The sequence below is a fragment of the Tetrao urogallus genome, assembly GCF_951394365.1.
Source record: "Tetrao urogallus genome assembly, chromosome: 10".
NCBI lineage: Eukaryota > Metazoa > Chordata > Aves > Galliformes > Phasianidae > Tetrao > Tetrao urogallus.
The window spans coordinates 2886313-2904172 of record NC_136823.1 but is presented as its reverse complement, the minus strand read 5'-3'; the positions used below and the strand labels follow the sequence as shown (position 1 = coordinate 2904172).

Sequence of the window (17860 nt, the reverse complement as noted above, 5' to 3'; positions counted from 1 at the left end):
GCAAACGCCACCCTAGCACGTCACCCTGGCACTGTCACCTCCCCTGCAGGGCAGCAGGGCTGCATCCTGCTGCCTGTATGCCCGCGGCCCCCGTGCGCAGCCTTAGAGATGGCTCCGATTTTAATAATTAATCCCTGCTAACGACAGCACTTTCCCCAAATAAAACATTTAAACTGCTGCGTGTGCAAGGCGTGCTGCCGCAGCGGGACACCCAGGGGCTGTGCTGCAGCCTGGTGGATGGGCACGGGGAGGCAAGCTGCCACCCTGGGGAAACTGAGGCAGCGCTGCTGGGAGACAGGGCTAAAAATACATTGCTGAAAGCAGCTGGTGCAGGTGTGAGGTGCGGGGGAGAGATGGACAGCTTCTCTAATAAGAGCTGACGTGGCCCCAGGCTCCGGTGCTGCCTCATGAGCAGCTGGGGGTTGGCTCCTGCTGGAGCTGGCTGCGGGGTATGAGTGGGGGCATGTGCTCTGCGGGGTGTCACTGCTGTCCCCTCCTGGGCCCTGTGTGCCCTGCTCTGCCATGGACTGAGAGCACCCCGTAGGGATGGATGCACACGCTCCCTGGCTGTAACCAGTGAGTTTTGCTTCCTAAACGGGCTGGTTAACCACAGGTTCAAGGGCGTTCGGGGGAGGGAATGCGCTCCATGAATATGAAAAAAGTGTTGGTTATGAAAACTCTGGCTCTGAAGTAGCTGCCTGGTGCTGGGAAAGGGATGCCCCATTGAGCAGGGCTGGGGCACCGCTTGTGCAGGAGCACCCAAAGCCCTCAGGTGCAATGAGGTGAGGTTGGCAATGTCACTACCAGGTCCCCAAGCAGGGCGGGCAGCGGTGCCCCAAACCTGGTGGTGCCAGAACCGCTATGCCCTGTGCCCATGTCGCTGTGATGCCAGGGGCTGCATGTCCCCATGCCCATGTTGCTGTGATGCCAGGAGCACCATGTCCCCACATCCACGTGCCAGGTCCTGCCCGCACCTGAGCGCATCCCAGCTGCGTGTCCCAGGGCAGCAGCTGCCAGGGCAGTGTTTTACTACAAAAGACAGCACGGAATTTTGCATCCAGTGTCCCCTCCACCACCTGCTCAATAGCACGAGGATGGGGCTGGGATGGGTTTTTAGAACAATCCTTTCAATCAGTGCTGGCATCACTTCACAGAATCACAGAATGGCTCGGGTTGAAAGGGACCTCAAGGATCACGAATCTCCAACCCCCCCTGGGTGCCCAGGTCCCCCACTGAGTGTGCCCCAGGGACACGGGGTGGTGCTTGCAGGGTGAGCACCTCGGTGGCCAGTGCCAGTCTGCAGGTGCCCTCCCATGGCTGCACAGGAGCAGTGGGTGACCCCCTCCCTGATCCCAGCACCCACCACAGGCAGAGCACGCAGCACCAGATGGTAAAAATAGCATTTGGTTTTTATCAGTGATTCAACCCCCAAAATGGTGAATTTCCCCAGGGAAACCCCTGGAGACAGGTTAGGGTTCCCCACAGCAAGTGCTGGGGCTGAACACGGAGCCCACAGCACCTCACTGGTGCAGGATGAGCCCCACAGCACCCTGCCAGCATGGGATCAAGTGGTGGGAACCCCATGGGACTTGGCACAGTCCCGGTGTGCGGCACAAGACAGCATCCAAAGCACCCAGCACCCAGCCCATAGGGTGGGTGCACTTGGCTGTGCCCCACAGCTCCCCTTGGGGGAGCGCACCCACAGTGCAGAGCACCCCATCAGCGCACAGCCGCGTCCTCATCCTCTTCATCTTCCTCATCCTCGCTGTCGGGCAGCTGCCCCATGGGGAAAGGAGGGCTGCTCTCCAGGTTGACGTAGGTGACGGCCAGGTTGACGTAGTGCTCACCCTCCAGTGAGGCCAGCACACGCTCGAGCTCACACACCAGCCCTGAGAAGGACGGCCGCTCTTCGGGTGTGGGTGCCCAGCAGCTCAGCATCACCCCATACCTGCCCCAACAACACATCAGCACCAGCACTGCCCGGGGGGATCCCACCTCCCCGCTGCCCCCCAGCCCTACTCACAGCGTGTCGGGGCAGGGCTGGGGCTGCGGCAGGCGCCGACCCCGCAGCAGATAGCGGGCCATGTCATAGGGGTCCACCTCGGGGTACGGCGATGCGCCTCGCGTCAGCAGCTCCCACATGAGCACCCCAAAGGACCACTGTGGACAGAGAGCCGCGCTGGGGCGGGGGGACAAGGAAGGGGACAAGGGATGGGGATAGGGACAGGGGGGACCACCTACCACATCTGACTTAGTAGTGAATTTTTGGGTCTGTAGGCTCTCCAGCGCCATCCACTTGACGGGCAGCTTGGCGTGCCGGTGCTGCCGGATGCTGTAGTACTCCTTGCCAAACACATCCCGCGCCAGCCCAAAGTCAGCCACCTTCACTGTCAGCGTCTCATCCAGCCTACGGGCACAGGGTCAGGGCCAGCACCCCATCGGGGTACTAAGGATGAGGGACCCCGAAACCAGCTGCACTCACATGCAGTTCCTGGCCGCCAGGTCCCGGTGCACAAATTTTTTCTGGGCCAAGTATTCCATGCCTAAGGCCACCTGGAGCCCGAAGCCGATGAGCTCCTTCACCGTGGGGCTCTGCAGGGTGGGAGTGGTGAGCGGGGCGAGCTCGGTCCCCAGCACTCACCATATCCCCCCCAAAGCACCCCATACCCTCTCCTGGGCACGGATGAAGTGGCGCAGGTCCCCGTGGCGCATGTAGGGCAGGACGACGAGGGGCAGCCCATGGCGGGGCAGGCAGACACCCAGCAATGAGAGCACCTGCGGGTGGTGGAAGCTCTTCATCAGGATGCCCTCGCGCAGGAACTCTTCCACCTCCTCCAGGTCTGTGATACCTGTGGGGAGCCGAGCCATGGGGCTGTGTGCTGCGAGGCTGTGTGCTGCGGGACCAGGGCACAGGCGCTCACTCACGGTGCAGGGACTTGACGGCACAGTGCAGGTTGCCCAGCAGCGGGTCCATGTAGGTGCCATGGTACACACTGCCAAAGTGCCCTGTGGGGGACAGGTGGCAGTGAGATGTGGAGCTGGAGGGTGACGCTGTGCCTGAATGCCCCGGGGTGCATCATCACCTCTGCCGATGACGCGGCTGCGGTGGGTGATGAGCCGCTCCTCGGGGATGAGGATGTCCTTCACCTCCTCCAGCAGCTCTGGCCGCAGGTCCTCCAGGCAGCAAGATGTGGTCCTGAGCAGCGGCACCGGGGAGCCACCGCCTGCAGCATCAGCTCCAGCACCGGCACCGGCAAAGTGTGCATGGGGCCTGGCCAGGCCGGGGCTGTCTGCAACAGGTAGCACTGCCAGGAAGGGAGAGGTGCCTTCAGGTGCTGGGGCAGCACGGCCCTGGCACCCCAATGCCCACCAGCCCTGCTTACCCTGCACTTCTCTGTAGTCAAAGTTGGGGTGATGGATGGTGGTGGGGTGCTCGCTCCGGCCAGAGTGCACCAGCAGCTCCAGGTTCTCCGTCCCTGCAGGTGGGAGAACACGGGCAGGGGTGACTCTGGGACAAACGAGAATGAGTGGCACATTGGATGTGGGGTGGGACTATGGGCACAGGGTAAAACCATAGGCAGAGGATGGCACCGCAGGCACAGTATAGCACCAGAGACATGGGATGGCTGTGGGGCACCCGGCGAGCAGTGGCACTCACCTCTCCTCTTCCTCCAGCGCCAGCGGAGCAGCACAGCAGCCAGGATGCAGCAGACAAGGAAGGTGACACCAGTGCCCAGGGCCAGGCTGGCGGCCATGTCCAGAGAGGAGGCAGACAGCACCAAACCCAGTGCCTGGCAGGCGCCGTTCACACAGATCTGGGGGAGCGGGGGATCAGCAGGGCCAGGAGCAAAGGGGTTGGGGTGCCCCGGGGGGTACCTACCTGCACAGGGGCCCCGGCGGGGGACAGATCCACGTCACGAGGCACGCGGCACGTCACCTCATTCTTCAGCACGTTGGGGTGGCAGTCCCGGCCCCCCACCGTCATGGTGATGTTCATACACCCAGCCACGGAGTCCAGCCCCAATTGCTGCCGGGACAGACAGCCCTGAGCCCGGCCGGCCCCACTGTGACCCCCCCAGCACGCCTCACTCCGCCACGTACATTCACTTTAACCTCATTATCGCCGGGTTTGAGTTGGTACCGCTCACCCTGCTGCCCGAAGGGGAACATCTGGGGCCGGCGGAAATAGCGCAGGCGGAACAGCCAGCGGCCAGCAGCCCCATCCAGCAGCACGCTCAGATTCCCAGGCACCGGCTTGGTCTCGACGGGGAAGGCCGGGCTGCAGCACAGCAGCCAGTCGGGCGACTGCGGACGCTCACACTCCTGTAGGTGAGCAGGAGGCTGCTGGCACGGTGCTGAGCGCAGCATGAGGGTGACAGCTCCCTGCCCTGGTGCTCACCGTGGCTTCGGTCTTCCCACCGCCGCCGCCTTCAAATTGGATCTTGGCACGATACACTGAATCCAGGTGGGTGCCGATGAGGGTGAGCATCGAGCCCCTGCAGTGGGCCGCGGTCAGGGCACCAGGCACAAACGGTCCCCAGGGTGTTTGTGGTGCCCAGCACCTCAGCACGGGGAGGACAGGGGTGTCCCTGCATCCCTATGCGCTCACCCATAGCTGCAGTTGGGGACGATGGCCAAAACGGTGGGGTCGGGGCGGTACTCAAAGGGCAGTGGAGACAGGAACTCCTCGCCATCAATCCACAGGGCCACAGGGGCTGCACCCAGGCTGGTGGCAGCAGGAGCTGTGCACCGGATCTCCCCGTCGTCCTGGCTGGGGACACAGCACAGGAGCTGGAAGGGACAGTGGGACTGCGAGGGCATCCCCGCGGCCACACCTGTGCCAACAGACCCTGCAGTGCTGAGACGATGGCTGGCCTGTACCTGGGCTGCCCATTCAGGGGACACTCGGAGCCATTGATCGTCACCCGCCAGCTGCTCCCTGCTGAGAGGTGGGTGCCACGGAGGGACACGAGGGTGCCACCGCCCTGGGGACCGAAGCTGGGGCGCAGGATGCTGATGCGGGGTTCCTGGGCAGAATCGAGGACGGCAGGGCAGGCAGTGAGCCAACACCGCACAGCCCAGCACCCAACTCAAGGCACCCGGGGGCTGGTGTCACTGCCACCACGAGGACACTACCACAAAGATGAAGCCGCTGAGGGTGGTGGATCCCTGGACACGGAAGCTCGAGGACCCAGCAGACTCCGTCACATTGAGCACCACATCAGCCGGCCCTGCCGCTGCCGCTGGCTCCCCCGGCTCCAGCACACACACCAGCACGTCCACAAAGTCCTTGCGACGGAACGTGGGCAGCGGCCTGCAGGGTAACGGGGCTCAGCGGTGGGACAGGAAGGACGCCCCCGCTGCGCCCCCCAGCACCGCACCTGTAGCTCTCACTCTCTTCCGGCAGCACAGTGCAGCTTCGCCCTCCCACCGCCACCCTGTAGGGGTCAGTGAAGCTGCGGTGGGCGGTGGGGTCCGGCGGGGAACGGAAGGTCATGCCGCAGAGCGTCACTCGTGTTTGGCCCCGCAGCGGCGCGCTCCTGGGGTGGAACTGCGGGACGGGCAGTGATGGCCGCGGGGGGCCCCACCGGTGGGCATGACGCACAGCCCAGGGCAGGGCTCCCACTGCACATCACCCCACGTGCCACCTCCCTCTCTGCTCTCCCCCCTACCGGCGCAGACCTACATCAGTGAGGACGGGCGGGCAGCTGTCCCGCACCCAGGGGCCGGCACACTCGTGGTGCAGCCTGCAGCCGTCCCCACACCAGCCGCAGCCCATGAAGCGCTCGGCACGCAGGCAGCGGTCACAGGTTATGAAGTGGCGGCAGCCAGGGCCGGTGACATTCACACGCCACACCTGGGGACACAGAGCGGGGCTGAGTGGGGGGCTCTGCAGCCCCACACCCTGCCCCACTGCCCGGCTTACCTTGGTGCCAGCAGTAAAGAGCAGCGAGTGTCCCTGCAGCCCCACGGCGTGCTGCACCGGTGCCGGCTCCCCCAGAGAGAAGTTAGCCAAGGCGACCACGTAAGAGCTGGAGCGTTGCAGCACCATCTGCAGTAGGGCAGGCATCAGGTGAGGCACCGGGCACCCGATGGGCACCGTGCAACTCTGCTCGGCACTGTGCGTCCTGCCTGGCCTCAGCTGGCACCCACCTGCAGGACACGTCCCTGTGCCGTGCCCAGGTGAGCCACCGTGACATTCTGGAGGACGGTGACAAAGATGGAGGTGAGGAGGATGCCGGACAGGCGTCCGTTGAACAGATCCACCTTGTGAGAGGCGGCGGGCACCAGGGTGGGCTGGTCCCAGCAGCTGGTGTTGGTCACTGGCGCCGAGAGGTTCACCTGCATTCGAGCATAACGAGGGCACCTCAAAAACACCCCACACCTCCCCGCACCCTTACGGGTGGGTGCGAGCACCAGAGCAATCGTGGCTCCGAGATGGGAGATATTTTGGGACCAGAGAGTCCAGAGATGCATGTGCTGATCTCCCCTCTAGGCTGCAATAAAGAACCAGGGATTGTTGGAGACGTGACGCATCCATGCCCCCCCACCAGGACATCCCCGAGCAGCGTCAGATCCTGCCCTGCCCTCCCTCCCCATCTGCATGTGGTTATGAGCTCAGGCACTGCGGGGCTGCTGTCCCAGTGCCAGCCCTAAAAACATACTAGGGCTTGGGGCAGAGGGGGATACAAAGCCCTGGTGTGCCTCTAGAGTCTTTCCCCAGATCCCCTCAGGATACGCGGGGCCGGGGTCCCCTTCCCGGCAGCGTGATGCAGGGTGATGGTGAGCTGCTTGCTGCACGCAGCCAGGAAAGGGAGGAGATCTGGCTGCGCCTCGCCCTGGCTGAGAACAGGCGCGCTCATGCCATGTGTGCCAACAGCTGCCCTGCCCCGTCCCCGCAGCGCGGCAGTCCCTGCCCTGCGGCGCTGCGGGACGGTGACTCCGCACGCTTCCGCCCGCGGTCAGCTGGGCACACGGGGCGACGGTGGAGCAGCCGTGCAGAGGAGCAAGAGCCCGTCCCCGCTGCAAAGAAACAGCCGAGGAGGGAGGCCATGTACAGCGCCGTGCTGGGGACAGCCACGGGCAAGGATAGAGGGTAGGGCGCTTCGAGCCCCACCGCACACCTGGGTCCTATGCAGCGAGCACAGCCAGAGCCTGCCACACCAGCATAGCCCCAAAGCACGGTGACACCGGCCCGGCGCCAGCAGCCCGCGATAAGGTGGCGGGGGGGGGGAGGTGGGTGGCAGCGGTGACTCACCGCACCTGGGTGCCACCGCGTCCCAGCGCAACCCGGCCCCAGCCCCGGCCCCGCGGCCCCGACTGACTCACGCTGTGCGGGCAATACTGCTGCGGCTGGAAGAAGCTGAGCCCCCGCTTCAACGTCTGCGTGCCGGTACCGCAGCACTTGTCCATGCCCTCTCGGATGGCCTGGTTGAGCAGGCGCAAGGGGAAGGCGCACACAGCCGAGTTGTGCTGCGGCTCACGGCTCTCCGGGTGGCTCTCGGCGAAGGCACCGAACAGCACGGTCTCGGTGCGGTCGATGCCGAGGTCCCGGGCCAGGTGAGCGCCGGGCTGGGCAGCACGGGCAGCCTGCAGCACGTTGTAGGCCACATCGCGCTCCGTCTCTTCCTCGGCCCCGCGCCGCCGCCGCCGCTTGGACTCGTAGCGGCAGTCGAGGACGATCTCGCGGTAGCGACGCAGGTCCGGCTCGTGGGCGCTGAGCCGCACCAGGCGCGTGTGGAACGCGGAGGAGCCGGGGAACTCCGGCTGCACCGTCACCAAGTAGACGTGGTCCCCGTCGGTGAAGGAATACACGTAGTGGATGGGGTAGATGTCCTGGTAGCGCGGCAGCACCGTCAGTGAATGGAAGGGGTCGGCAAAGCCATCCCGCGTGCCCTTCAGCCTGCGCACCGCCACCGAACGCGGGCTGTAGCGCGCCGCCACGCTGCTGTTGACGGTGGAGCCCAGGTAGAAGGAGGCGGTGTAGCGGTCGGCCACCACGGTGGCGGTGCTCCCCAGGGGGCTGGCCACGCAGTCGGGGCAGGACGCGGGGCTGTTGGCCGAGGCCGAGTACAGGCAGCTGGTGGATTCGATGGTGACCTCGCCGCCCCGCACCTCCAGCTGGTGCAGGTAACAAAGCCCGCGCCGCGCCGCTCCGCAGCTGTACAGCCACGGCTCCACCGGGTCCAGCAGCAGCAGCACGTTGTCCACGTCCTCGGACCCCGGGGCATCCACGGCGGCTGGGCACAGGCGGCAGATCTCACAGCGGGCACTGCCTGTGGGTCCGGTGATGAGGACGGAGCGGAGGCGCAGCTCGGGATCGACCACCAGGATGCGGTTGCGGACGGCCACGAAGATGGTGGCCGGATCGGGGAAGACGGCGATGTTCTGCACGGGGCTGCCAGCATCGAGGCTGGGCAGTGTGTAGGGCACTGAGAAGTTGCGGGTGGAGCTGAAAGGGATGCGGGGGCACTGCCAGGAGCCGGCCTGCAGCAGGGATGGGGCGAGGAGCAGCAGAAGGCACACAGGGCATCGCGGCCCCATGCTGCCACCCGCACGAGTCTACTGATGGCACTCAGCACCAGGAGGGGCCGGGACTCGGGGAGGACAGGTCACCATCGCATCTGCAGAAGTAACAGGGGAAGGGCTTTACCCACGGCACTGGGGAGAGAGATGTGCTGTGTGCTCCCCATGGCCGCGTGCCAGGTGCTAACGTGGGGACGGGTGGCACCTCTCCCTTCCCAAGTCCTTCCCACAGGACTATGGAAGGTGACAAATCCCACCCGGAACGACCCCTCCAAGCCCCTCCTGGGGACGGGGACCCGATTGAGGGCCCCTCCGGCTCAGCAGGTTAGGGCTGGAGACCGGCCGCCAGCCCTGCAGGGACACCTCGGGGACCTGGGAGGAGCCCTCAGCCACCCTTCGGCACGGAAACCGCCAAGCAGCCCCACGGCCGCTCTCCACCCCGCCCCGACGGGCCCGGTCCCGCTCCTGCTGTCCCCACCCGTCCCTCCCAGCGGCTGTCCCGTGCCAAACCGCGCCCTGTTCGGTACCGAGCCGTGCCCAGCCGGGCGCTCACCTGGTCGCTGCGCTGCGGGCAGTACCGAGCCCTATCGTACCGAGCCGTACCGAGCCGTGCCGAGCCGTGCCGAGCCGTGCCGGGGCGGAGCGGGGCTGTGCCGGGTCAGGGCGGGGCGGGGCGGCTCCTACCCCCGCACCGTGCGGGGCTCCGGGTGCCGGGGGCGGTGCAGCAGGGTTTGGTGACAACGGGCAGGGGAGAGCTGGCCCGGCCCCGGTTACGGCTGGCTGGTTTCCAGGCGGACGGGTCGGATCGGTTTCCCCGTTCCACAAGTGTAACTTATTTCTCCGGGACACGTCGTTTACCTCGTGGCTGCTTCCCTTCCCCCCCCCCTTCCCTTCCTCCCCAAACTCGAGGGCTGCCTGCAGGCGGTGCCGGGCTCGCCGCCGCTCCCGTGGAAGGGAGAAAAGGGATGTTTTTGACCCCGTGAACCGCACAGATTTACCCTCAAAGCTCTGCGCTCGGAGCGGCTCGCAGCCACCCGCTCGGAGCGCTCCCCCGGCACTCACCTGGGCAGGGCTCGGCTCCCCGCCCGCATCCGCCGGGACTTTGCTCCCCGGAACTTTGCTCCCCGGAACGGGTCGCGCCCGCCGCCATCGGACTCAGCCTGCCCGCGTTGCGTAAACCCGGCAATACTGCTGGCTGCGAGCCTTACCCAACCGCTCCTTCCTCCGTCCCCGAGGCTCCCTCCTGGTTTCGACATGAGCTGGTCCCAGCCGCCTCCTCCCGGAGCCTTTTGCCGCTCCCGCTCCGCCCGAGATGTCACCCAAATGGAGTCCGCGGAGCCCCGGATGCCTCCCGCCAACCCAACATTAACGTGCCGAGCCTCGATTCGGGTCCAGATAATGTTTATGAGCAAAGACAAGCGACTACAATCTGGCAGGAGCATAAATAAGGGAGCGGAGTCCCTGCGTTAGCCCTACCGGGTTCCTGCCAGTCCCTCGGTGTCACCGCGGGGGTTTCCCCTCCCGGACGCCCATCCCTACGCACAGGGTCAGGCTGTGCTTCACGGGGACGCCCCGGGAGCCGTGCCCAGCGCTGTGCTGCGGGGTGCTCAGCCCCAGCCAGTGCCTGGGGACAGCTGGGGACAGCAGGGAGGAGGTGGTCCTCGCACAGCAAGCACAGCTCGAGGAGCTGCTTTTTGGACGATAGGGGACCCCATGACGCAATGAAGACACATCAGTGCCCCATGCCAGCTGGGGCTCTGGGGGAGGGGGACCACACCACAGCTGCTGCTTTGGAGCCAGCACCACGAGCACGCCGAGTGGCACCCTGGTACCCCGAGTCTCTCTGGGGCTACTCGGTGTCCCTGCAGGCAGGAGCCCGCTGCCCTGCTTCTCAGCATCCCCAAGGACATCCTTCTTGTGGCCTCAGTGGAAAGGGACCAGGCACACATAGGTGCCAGGGGGACAAAGCTGCTGGCTCCCAGCCTGGCTCCGGGACCATCAGGAGCTGCCTGGCACTTGGGGGGCCCAGCTCCCCTAAAGCGGGGAGAGGAGCAGTGCCAGCAGTGCCCCATCCAAGCCTGTCCCTAGCTGGGCGTTGTCACCTGCCCTCTGTGGACACAGCAGCACAAAGGACAGAGCGGGGGGCTGCAGAAGAAGGGCAGCCCCCCAGATGAGGGAAGCACTGCCTGCAGGTGAGAGAAAGCCCTGCTCACCACATTGTCTGGGCAGCTTCGATCCCCGACTCTCACACCCAGGTTGGGCAGTTTCTCCATGCCCTCAGGGTCCCCTGTGCCCTCTCCCCTGGCTCACAGCCCAGGCTTCTCAGAGAGATGAGCATCCTGGCACAGCAGGGGTCCTCCAGGTGGCACCACGCCCTGGGCAATGCCTGTCAGTACGTCTGGGGTGTGAGGATGAAGAGCCGGTCTTCCTCCTTGCGGATCCACTTCATGAGCTTGTTGACAGCACTGATGGCACCTGCCTTGGTCCCCAGTGGACTGTAGCATATGTAGAGCTCGAAGGCGCTGGTGACCTGGGCAAAGAAATAGGGTAAATGCTGGCCATGCATCCACACATCCCTACATGCAGCTGGCACTGCGTGAGTCCACAGTGAGCTGCTGGGTTGGGATACACGAGCTTCTGAGCTGGGGGACATTAAAAACTGTGTCCAAGCAGGTCAAGAGAGGTGATCCTGCCTCTTTACTCCGCCCTGGTAATGCCACATTTAGAAGACTGTGTCCAGTTCTAGGCTCCCCAGTTCAAAAGACAGGGGTCTCCTAGGAGTCCAGCAAAGGGCCACAAAGATGATGAAGGGCCTGGAGCACCTCCTGTATGAGGGAAGACTGAGTGGCCTGCGTGTGTTCAGCCTGGGGAAAAGAAGACTGATGGGGATCTGATACATGTTTATAAATATCTAAAGGGAGGTGGGAGGCAAATGGATGAGAGCAGGCTTTTCTCAGTGATAGGACAAGCAGTAATGGCCTAAAACTTGAATGCATGAAGCTCTGTACAAAGATGCAGAAGAACTTCTTTATAGTAAGGTGACAGAGCACTGGAACAAGCTGCTCAGAGAGGTGGAGGAGTCATCTTCTGTGGAGTTATTCAAGACCCATCTGAATGCCAACCTGTGTGACCCATTGTAGGGTACTGCTTTGACTGGGGGTTGAGCTCGATCTCGAGGTCCCTTCCAAACCCTTCCGACCCCCGGTGATCAGCAGGGTAGCCTACATAGCTGTTCTATCACTCTCTGGCACAGGAACACCCAAAAGGAGTGTGCCAGGCTGGGGGCCATCCTGGGGGCCATCCTGGTCACCACAGTGCTGGAGCTGCACTGTGCCACTCAGGACCAGAGAGGTCGGGGTCATCCCAACTCTAAAGACAGCCCTTACCCAAGCCAGGAGGTTTTCACGTGGGCCTGTGAAGTAGATGTTCTTCAGGGGGCGTGACGAGTTGTGAGCCCGGCTGTGGAGGTACTGATAGAGCCCCAAGAGCCTTTCCTTCTCCTCCTCCCGCACGTAGGGTGCCTCGATCTCAGGGCTGCAGGAACACAGCACCCCATTAGCCCCCGCCTTTCTTGGAGAACGGGATTTGTGGAGAAGGCTTGCCCACGCCCAAGCCGTGCCCCAACAGTTCCCCAGCTGTTATTCTGCCAGCATCCTTACCTGGTGAAGAGCCCAGAGCTCTTGGACTTGTAGATGAAGTGCCGCAGGTCAGGGATGCCCACCTGGGCGACGCTGTAGAAGGGGGTGCGCAGGGCCTCCTGCAGAGCATGGTGCACTCCTCGCCGCCGCAGCCGCTCCTGGAAGCGCCGCTTGCAGTCGGAGACTGTGAAGAAGTCCTCACGGTCAGTGGAGACCAACAGGAGGCACAGGTCCATCTCCTGCTCCAGGTAGGAGATGTGAGCGTGGAAGAAGCCGCTGGAATTGAACTTAGGGAGGCAAATGGGAGTCCAGGCTTCGCCCTCCCGAAAGGAGGAGGAGGAGCTGATGAGGTTGAAGAGCAAATGGAGGTCGATGGGGTGGAGGAACTGATCCTTCTTCCTCACAAGAGAAACCAGCTGGTTCCCTGACAGGAGGATGGAGAAGACCAAGCTCTTGGCCTTGGCCTGCTGGAGGCTGGTGCTGACGGCATCCCGCACGCTGGCAGCCAAGGGCAGGCAGCGCACAGCACCCATGAGGAAGCTGGGGTCGTGGGCCATAAGGTCCAGCAGGTTGTCAGTGATGCGCTCAGAGCCAGCAAGGAGCCTGCGCAGGTCGTAGTTCTGCTTCTGCTGGAAGATGTGGTTGAGCTGAGTCCAGGTGAGCAGGCTCAGGATTTGGTAATAGATGTAGAGCAGCTCATGGGCGATCTCCTGCTCAGACTGCCGGGTCCGTGCCACAGCCACCAGCACCAGCGGGCTCCTCCGCACAAAGACCACCTTGTAGCCGTCTGCTTGGGAGAGAGTCCCCATGGATTGGGGACAGAGACGTAAGCCTAAGTGTGCAAGGCTGCAAGGAGAAGCTCCCACCTCCCCCCGGCCACTAGTCTGCCCCTGGGTTCAGCTAACATGTCCCACAGTGGCAGGGGTTGAGCACTGCTGTGTGAACCCCTGGGTGATGTGGGCTGGCATGCTGTGCCACCACCCTGTCCCAACCCCTAGCACAGTACCTGCGTGGATGGACCGGATGGCATTTTTCTCGGCCTCTAGGAAGGACACCAGGGCCATCATGACCCCCATGGTGCTGGAGAGGGCCTCCTCGGACCCGTAGCGGGAATACACGGGCTTGCCAGCCTCACTCAGCACAAAGACGTGCTTCCGATGCATGCGCCAGGTGTCCATGGTCACATCCTCCTCCTCCTTTCCTGACAGCACCGAGTCGTGGCGGGTGGCCTGTGGGGACGGCTCCAGCTTCCCCTCCTGGCTCTGTCTCATCTCCTCCTCCAGGTCGAGGGCCATGCCCGTGAGCTGTGTGCTCAGCTCGCTGAAGTCCTTACTGATCTGCTCCATGCTCGTGGGCTCAGCTGGCTCCCCTCGCCTCTCCTCAGGGCTCCGCACCACAGCCCCCCCCTCCTCAGGGCTGGTCAGGTCCTCGTAGGAGCGGGTGTGCACAAACATGGCTCCCTCCTGGCCCGCACCTGGAAACAAAGATCAGTGTCTACCTTGCACCAGTGCAGCAGATGGGTGATGCAAAAGAGCATCAGGGAGGGATCTGGTGTCCTTCCCCTTCAGAAATAGTGGGGCATTCATTATTGTGTCCCATGGCACCCAGAGATGCAGATCCTGCTAGAGAGCCCTGTATGCAGGATGAGGAATTGCTTTTCCCTCCCTCAGCCACCCTATGAGCTCTGTCCCTTACCCGGCTCCGTCCCCTGTGCCAGCCCCGGTGTGGGGCTCTCGGAGCGCTCTGCGTGCTGCCCATCGCCCGGCGCCAGGGACCCGTTGGGCACTTCCCAGCCTTTCTTCTTGTGTACATCCGCAGCCATTCCTTGGGGCGGGACCTGCGTGGAACCCACAATGTCAGCCCGCGGTATTCCCCTATGATCCCCTAGCGCTGGGCTGAGGCAGTACCAGCGTCCTTGTCCCTGTGCTGCTGGCTCAGTACAGCACCCGAGCTCAGCCAGACGTCAGAAAGCTGCTCTAATCCAGCAGGATTTCCTCCCTCGCACGGCCCCAGCTCGTTCCAGGCCCCAGCACCTTTCATCCAGGCTTGGCCCCGATTACCTCTGTGCCTGAAAAGCTGCCGGGCAGGGGGCTGGGGGAAGGGGGGGGGGGGGGGGGCCGCAGGACAGGGGGTAGGCAGGGGGTCAGCGAGTGGACAGAGGGGGGAGAGAGAGCGCAGGCCCACGGCCCGTCCCAGCAGTGTCTGCGCAGGGCGGGTTTGTGGCTCTGTGGTCCAGGAACGGGACGGCTCCGGGCCTAGGGGCGCTGAGGGGAGGGGGCACATACATACATACGTACATATGCGTACACGTACACAGTCGCACACGTACTCACATGCACACAGGAGCTCGGCAGCTCAGCACAACGGAAAGCAGAACGGGAAGCCGCGACACGGGACGGCCAAAGGACGCAGCGCGGCGCCCAGCGACCTTCGCGCCTCCTCCCGTCACGGCGCGGCCTAAGCGCAGCGGGAGGCGCGGGCACGGCGGGCTGCTGCTCCCCGGCCTGCCCCTGCCCCTGCCCCTGCCCCTGCCCCTGTCCCGGCCCGCCCCTCGGCCGAAGACATCGCGGAGCCCGTCCCTCCCCGCTCCGCTCCTCCCCGCCGGCTCCGGCCGGGCCCGGGCCCTCCGGCCGCTTCCCCGCCCCCCGGACCGGCCCCAGCCCCTCCGCCCCGCGGAGCTGTGGGGTCCGTAGTCCGCACGCACGGACCCCGCGCTCGTTACCGCTATGGCGGGACTACATCTCCCGGCAGTCCCCGCTCCGCGCCGCCCCGCTGCCCCCTTCCCCCTGTGGCGCGGGCATGCCGGGAGCGGTAGTGCGACCTTTGGACTCCGTTTCCCAGAGTGCCGCTCGGCGGGCCCGGAACATGGGGGGGCACCGGAAGTTCCGGTTCCCGTCAACGGAGCGCTGGGCCTGGCGCGGCGGTGTGCAGGTGAGGGGCGGTGCCGCCCCGCGGGTTCGGCCCGGCCCTGCGGGGGGTAGGCGGCGGCAGAAGGGAGACGGGGGCGGTGGGGGACGGCCGGGGAGCGGCTGAACGGGTTGCGGCTTTGCGTTGGGAGGGCCGCGGGCGCTGCCGTGGAGCCGCCCGGAACGGCGGAGCGGGGCCGTTTCCGGGGTGCCCGGCCGCGTCCTCGGGAGACGGGGCTCTCGGTGAGCCGCTCGGCCGCGTCGGGCTCGGCGGAGTTCCCGCGTGTCAGTGGGCTTCCGAGGCCCTGCGTTCCGTTGTGAAAACGTCTCGCAGCCGCTGGTGCGTCGGGACCCCCCGGGTTTCCTTCTCGAAGTGCTGCTGAGGAGAGAACCCGCGTCCGTGCCCCGGTGGGGTGCCGGGAGGGGCCTCCGGCTGCTACCGAGCTCCCTGCGTGAAGCCCTTCGGGTCTAAGGAGGGCAGGAGTGTGGTGGGAGGGGCTGGAAGTTCACCCCGTTGTTTCTAATACACGCTTTTTGAAGCACGGTAGAACGAAAGAGAGTCTACGCCGTTTTGTTTCACAGTGAAAAGCTCCAATATGGTGTCTGACAGATGTAACTTGGATTTCTCTCCCTTCCCTTCCACCCTTCGGGGATGTGGTTTTGTTATTTTTACCTTGTAGGTTGGAGACCTTCAGTTCTAAAAGTGAAGCAGCAAGATTCCTTGGCTGCTTTCAGTTCCTGTAGTGTGGGGAAATGTTTTCATTTATACCTCCCATAACACTGGAGTTTCACAGAGGTTTTTCCCTTTCCTTAGCCTTACTCAAACTTGATTGGCTGCAGTGTTGTTCCATAGCAGATTACTTTCTCTGTTTGCTGAGCATAGCCCTGTGCATATTTGGTTTCTTCGTTGTCTATAAATACCGAGGTTGGCAGCCTTGGCAAAGTCTGGGGAGAAGTTGGAAGTATCAGGGTGCTTTTCTCAAAATTGCATCTCTCCAAGCTTTCATATTGCCTGCTCCATCGCCAGCTGCCCTCCTACCCCAGTGTGCCACAAGGGGTGCAGGCTGGGAGGTGCTCAGGGCAGTGCTGGCTCTCCTGTTGCTTTCCCTTGGCGGGAACCTTTTTTTTCCTGGAAAATGGCTGCTTAGTGTAGCTTGGCTACCTGACTCTGATGTACAGCACCATTATTTTATTGTACTGTGATGTAAGAGATCTGAAAGAACAGGGTCTGCTGCCAGGCTTGGCATGTTTGGTTGGGAAAGCAGAACCAGATTATCCCCAAATCAGCAGCAGTGTTTGCCAGGCTGTTTGAAAGAGTTGGATTCTGCATCAGGAAGACCGTGGGTGTGATGGCCAGGGCACACTGAGCCCTCTTGGACTGTCCCCTGACTGCTGGGAGGGCTGTGGGACCCCCAACTGCCAGAGAAGCTGCAGACACAGAGGAGCTTTCTTGATAGTGGTGAGGCACTGGAACAGGTTGCCCAAGGAGGCTGTGGATGCCCCATCCCTGCAGGCATTCAAGGCCAGGCTGGATGTGGCTCTGGGCAGCCTGGGCTGCTGGTTGGCGACCTGCACACAGCAGGGGTTGGAACTGAATGAGCATTGTGGTCCTTTGCAACCCAGGCCATTCTGAGATTCTATAATTAGGGTGCACCTTTGTGCCTTCTCTGGGGTCTCTGCCAGCAGGAAGCAGAACTGGCTGGAGGGGATGAGGGAAGTATAATACATACTCTCAGGATGCGCATCAGCCATCCTGAATCCTCAGTATAATTATAACAGCTAATCATCATTTTCAAAGAGCTGTAAATCTGGGCTCCTTGAGTAACTTGGACAACATTGTGCGTTCTGTGGCTGTGCTGTTGTTGTTTTAAAGTGTCCTTTATTACCATCCTAGCACTCAAGGGTGGATTTTTGCTATGCTTTCCTGTTGGCCAGACCCCCTCCATAGGCTCCATTAGTGCATCTTTGGCAAACAACCTAACTCACTCTGACCCATCTGCCTGCACCATGGAATGAGAGGGTTAGGAGCCTCCCGCTGTGCTGCTGCTCGTGGCTCTACCAAAAATGTGCTTTTGTCAGCAGATCTGCCTTGATTTCCTTTTGCCTGCTCTGGGCCTGGTTGCATCACCTCTGTAAGTAATGCCAGGCAGTGAGGGGTTGTGAGCAGAGAGGCAGGAGCTGAGCTGGTGGTCACCTGGTGCAATAGGACTGGGGGTCCTGGGAGTGCCTCACTGCATCTTTTGTAGCAGTTGCATCAGAGAGACTTCGGTGTTGATGGAGGGCTGCAGAGGTTCTGTCCTTGTGCTGTGGTTTGCTGTCACTTTGTTTTGTGAGGCTGCGTCGTGAAGTGGGTCGCTGAAATGGCATGGGTTAAATATACCTCCTTTGGAGGGTTATCCTGGGTGCAAACCCAGGAAAGCACAAGCTGGCACAGCCAACACGGTGCCTGTTGCCAAAGGCAGAGCAGAGACAGCATGTTGTGTGAGGCTGAACAGGGGATGGTTTGAGCCAGTGTTGCTGCCCGTGTCGTTGAACCAAGACCTTGTCACTGTGGATGCTGCTGCATGGCTTGCTTGGTCTATGCTGGCTCTGATCCCGGTCCGATGCCATTGTTTCCTCATCTAATAATTTGAATATTACATCTGAACAGTTCCTTCCCTTTCTTCTGAAAGGAAAGAACAAGAAACTCCAGGTCTAGAGGCTGCTAAAGATCACAGACGGGAGGGCTGGCTGCTGGCAGCCACCATAGCAGGGAGTGCCACAGCCATCTCCCCTTGCCTGTCCTCTCAG

At 62.9% G+C, this 17860-nt stretch overlaps 2 protein-coding genes across 2 annotated transcripts; both read right to left on the bottom strand.

The window, feature by feature from the left end:
• Positions 1-1719: 1719 nt before the first annotated feature.
• MST1R (macrophage stimulating 1 receptor) lies at positions 1720-8544 on the bottom strand (the record flags this gene model as incomplete). The annotated part of the gene is made up of 20 exons (XM_079540314.1): positions 1720-1948; positions 2024-2160; positions 2242-2407; positions 2483-2592; positions 2668-2849; positions 2926-3006; positions 3084-3305; positions 3384-3476; positions 3659-3815; positions 3881-4027; positions 4102-4323; positions 4400-4496; positions 4610-4771; positions 4882-5027; positions 5137-5314; positions 5382-5551; positions 5687-5857; positions 5927-6052; positions 6154-6342; positions 7330-8544. 20 exons carry the CDS (start codon positions 8542-8544, stop codon positions 1720-1722), a joined length of 4200 nt encoding a protein of 1399 aa, XP_079396440.1.
• Positions 8545-10915: 2371 nt separating this feature from the next.
• Positions 10916-13986, bottom strand: MON1A (MON1 homolog A, secretory trafficking associated; the record flags this gene model as incomplete). Its single annotated transcript, XM_079540468.1, has 5 exons — positions 10916-11056; positions 11913-12060; positions 12186-12951; positions 13171-13638; positions 13860-13986. The coding sequence occupies 5 exons, from the start codon at positions 13984-13986 to the stop codon at positions 10916-10918; spliced, it is 1650 nt and encodes a 549-aa protein (XP_079396594.1).
• Positions 13987-17860: the final 3874 nt, after the last annotated feature.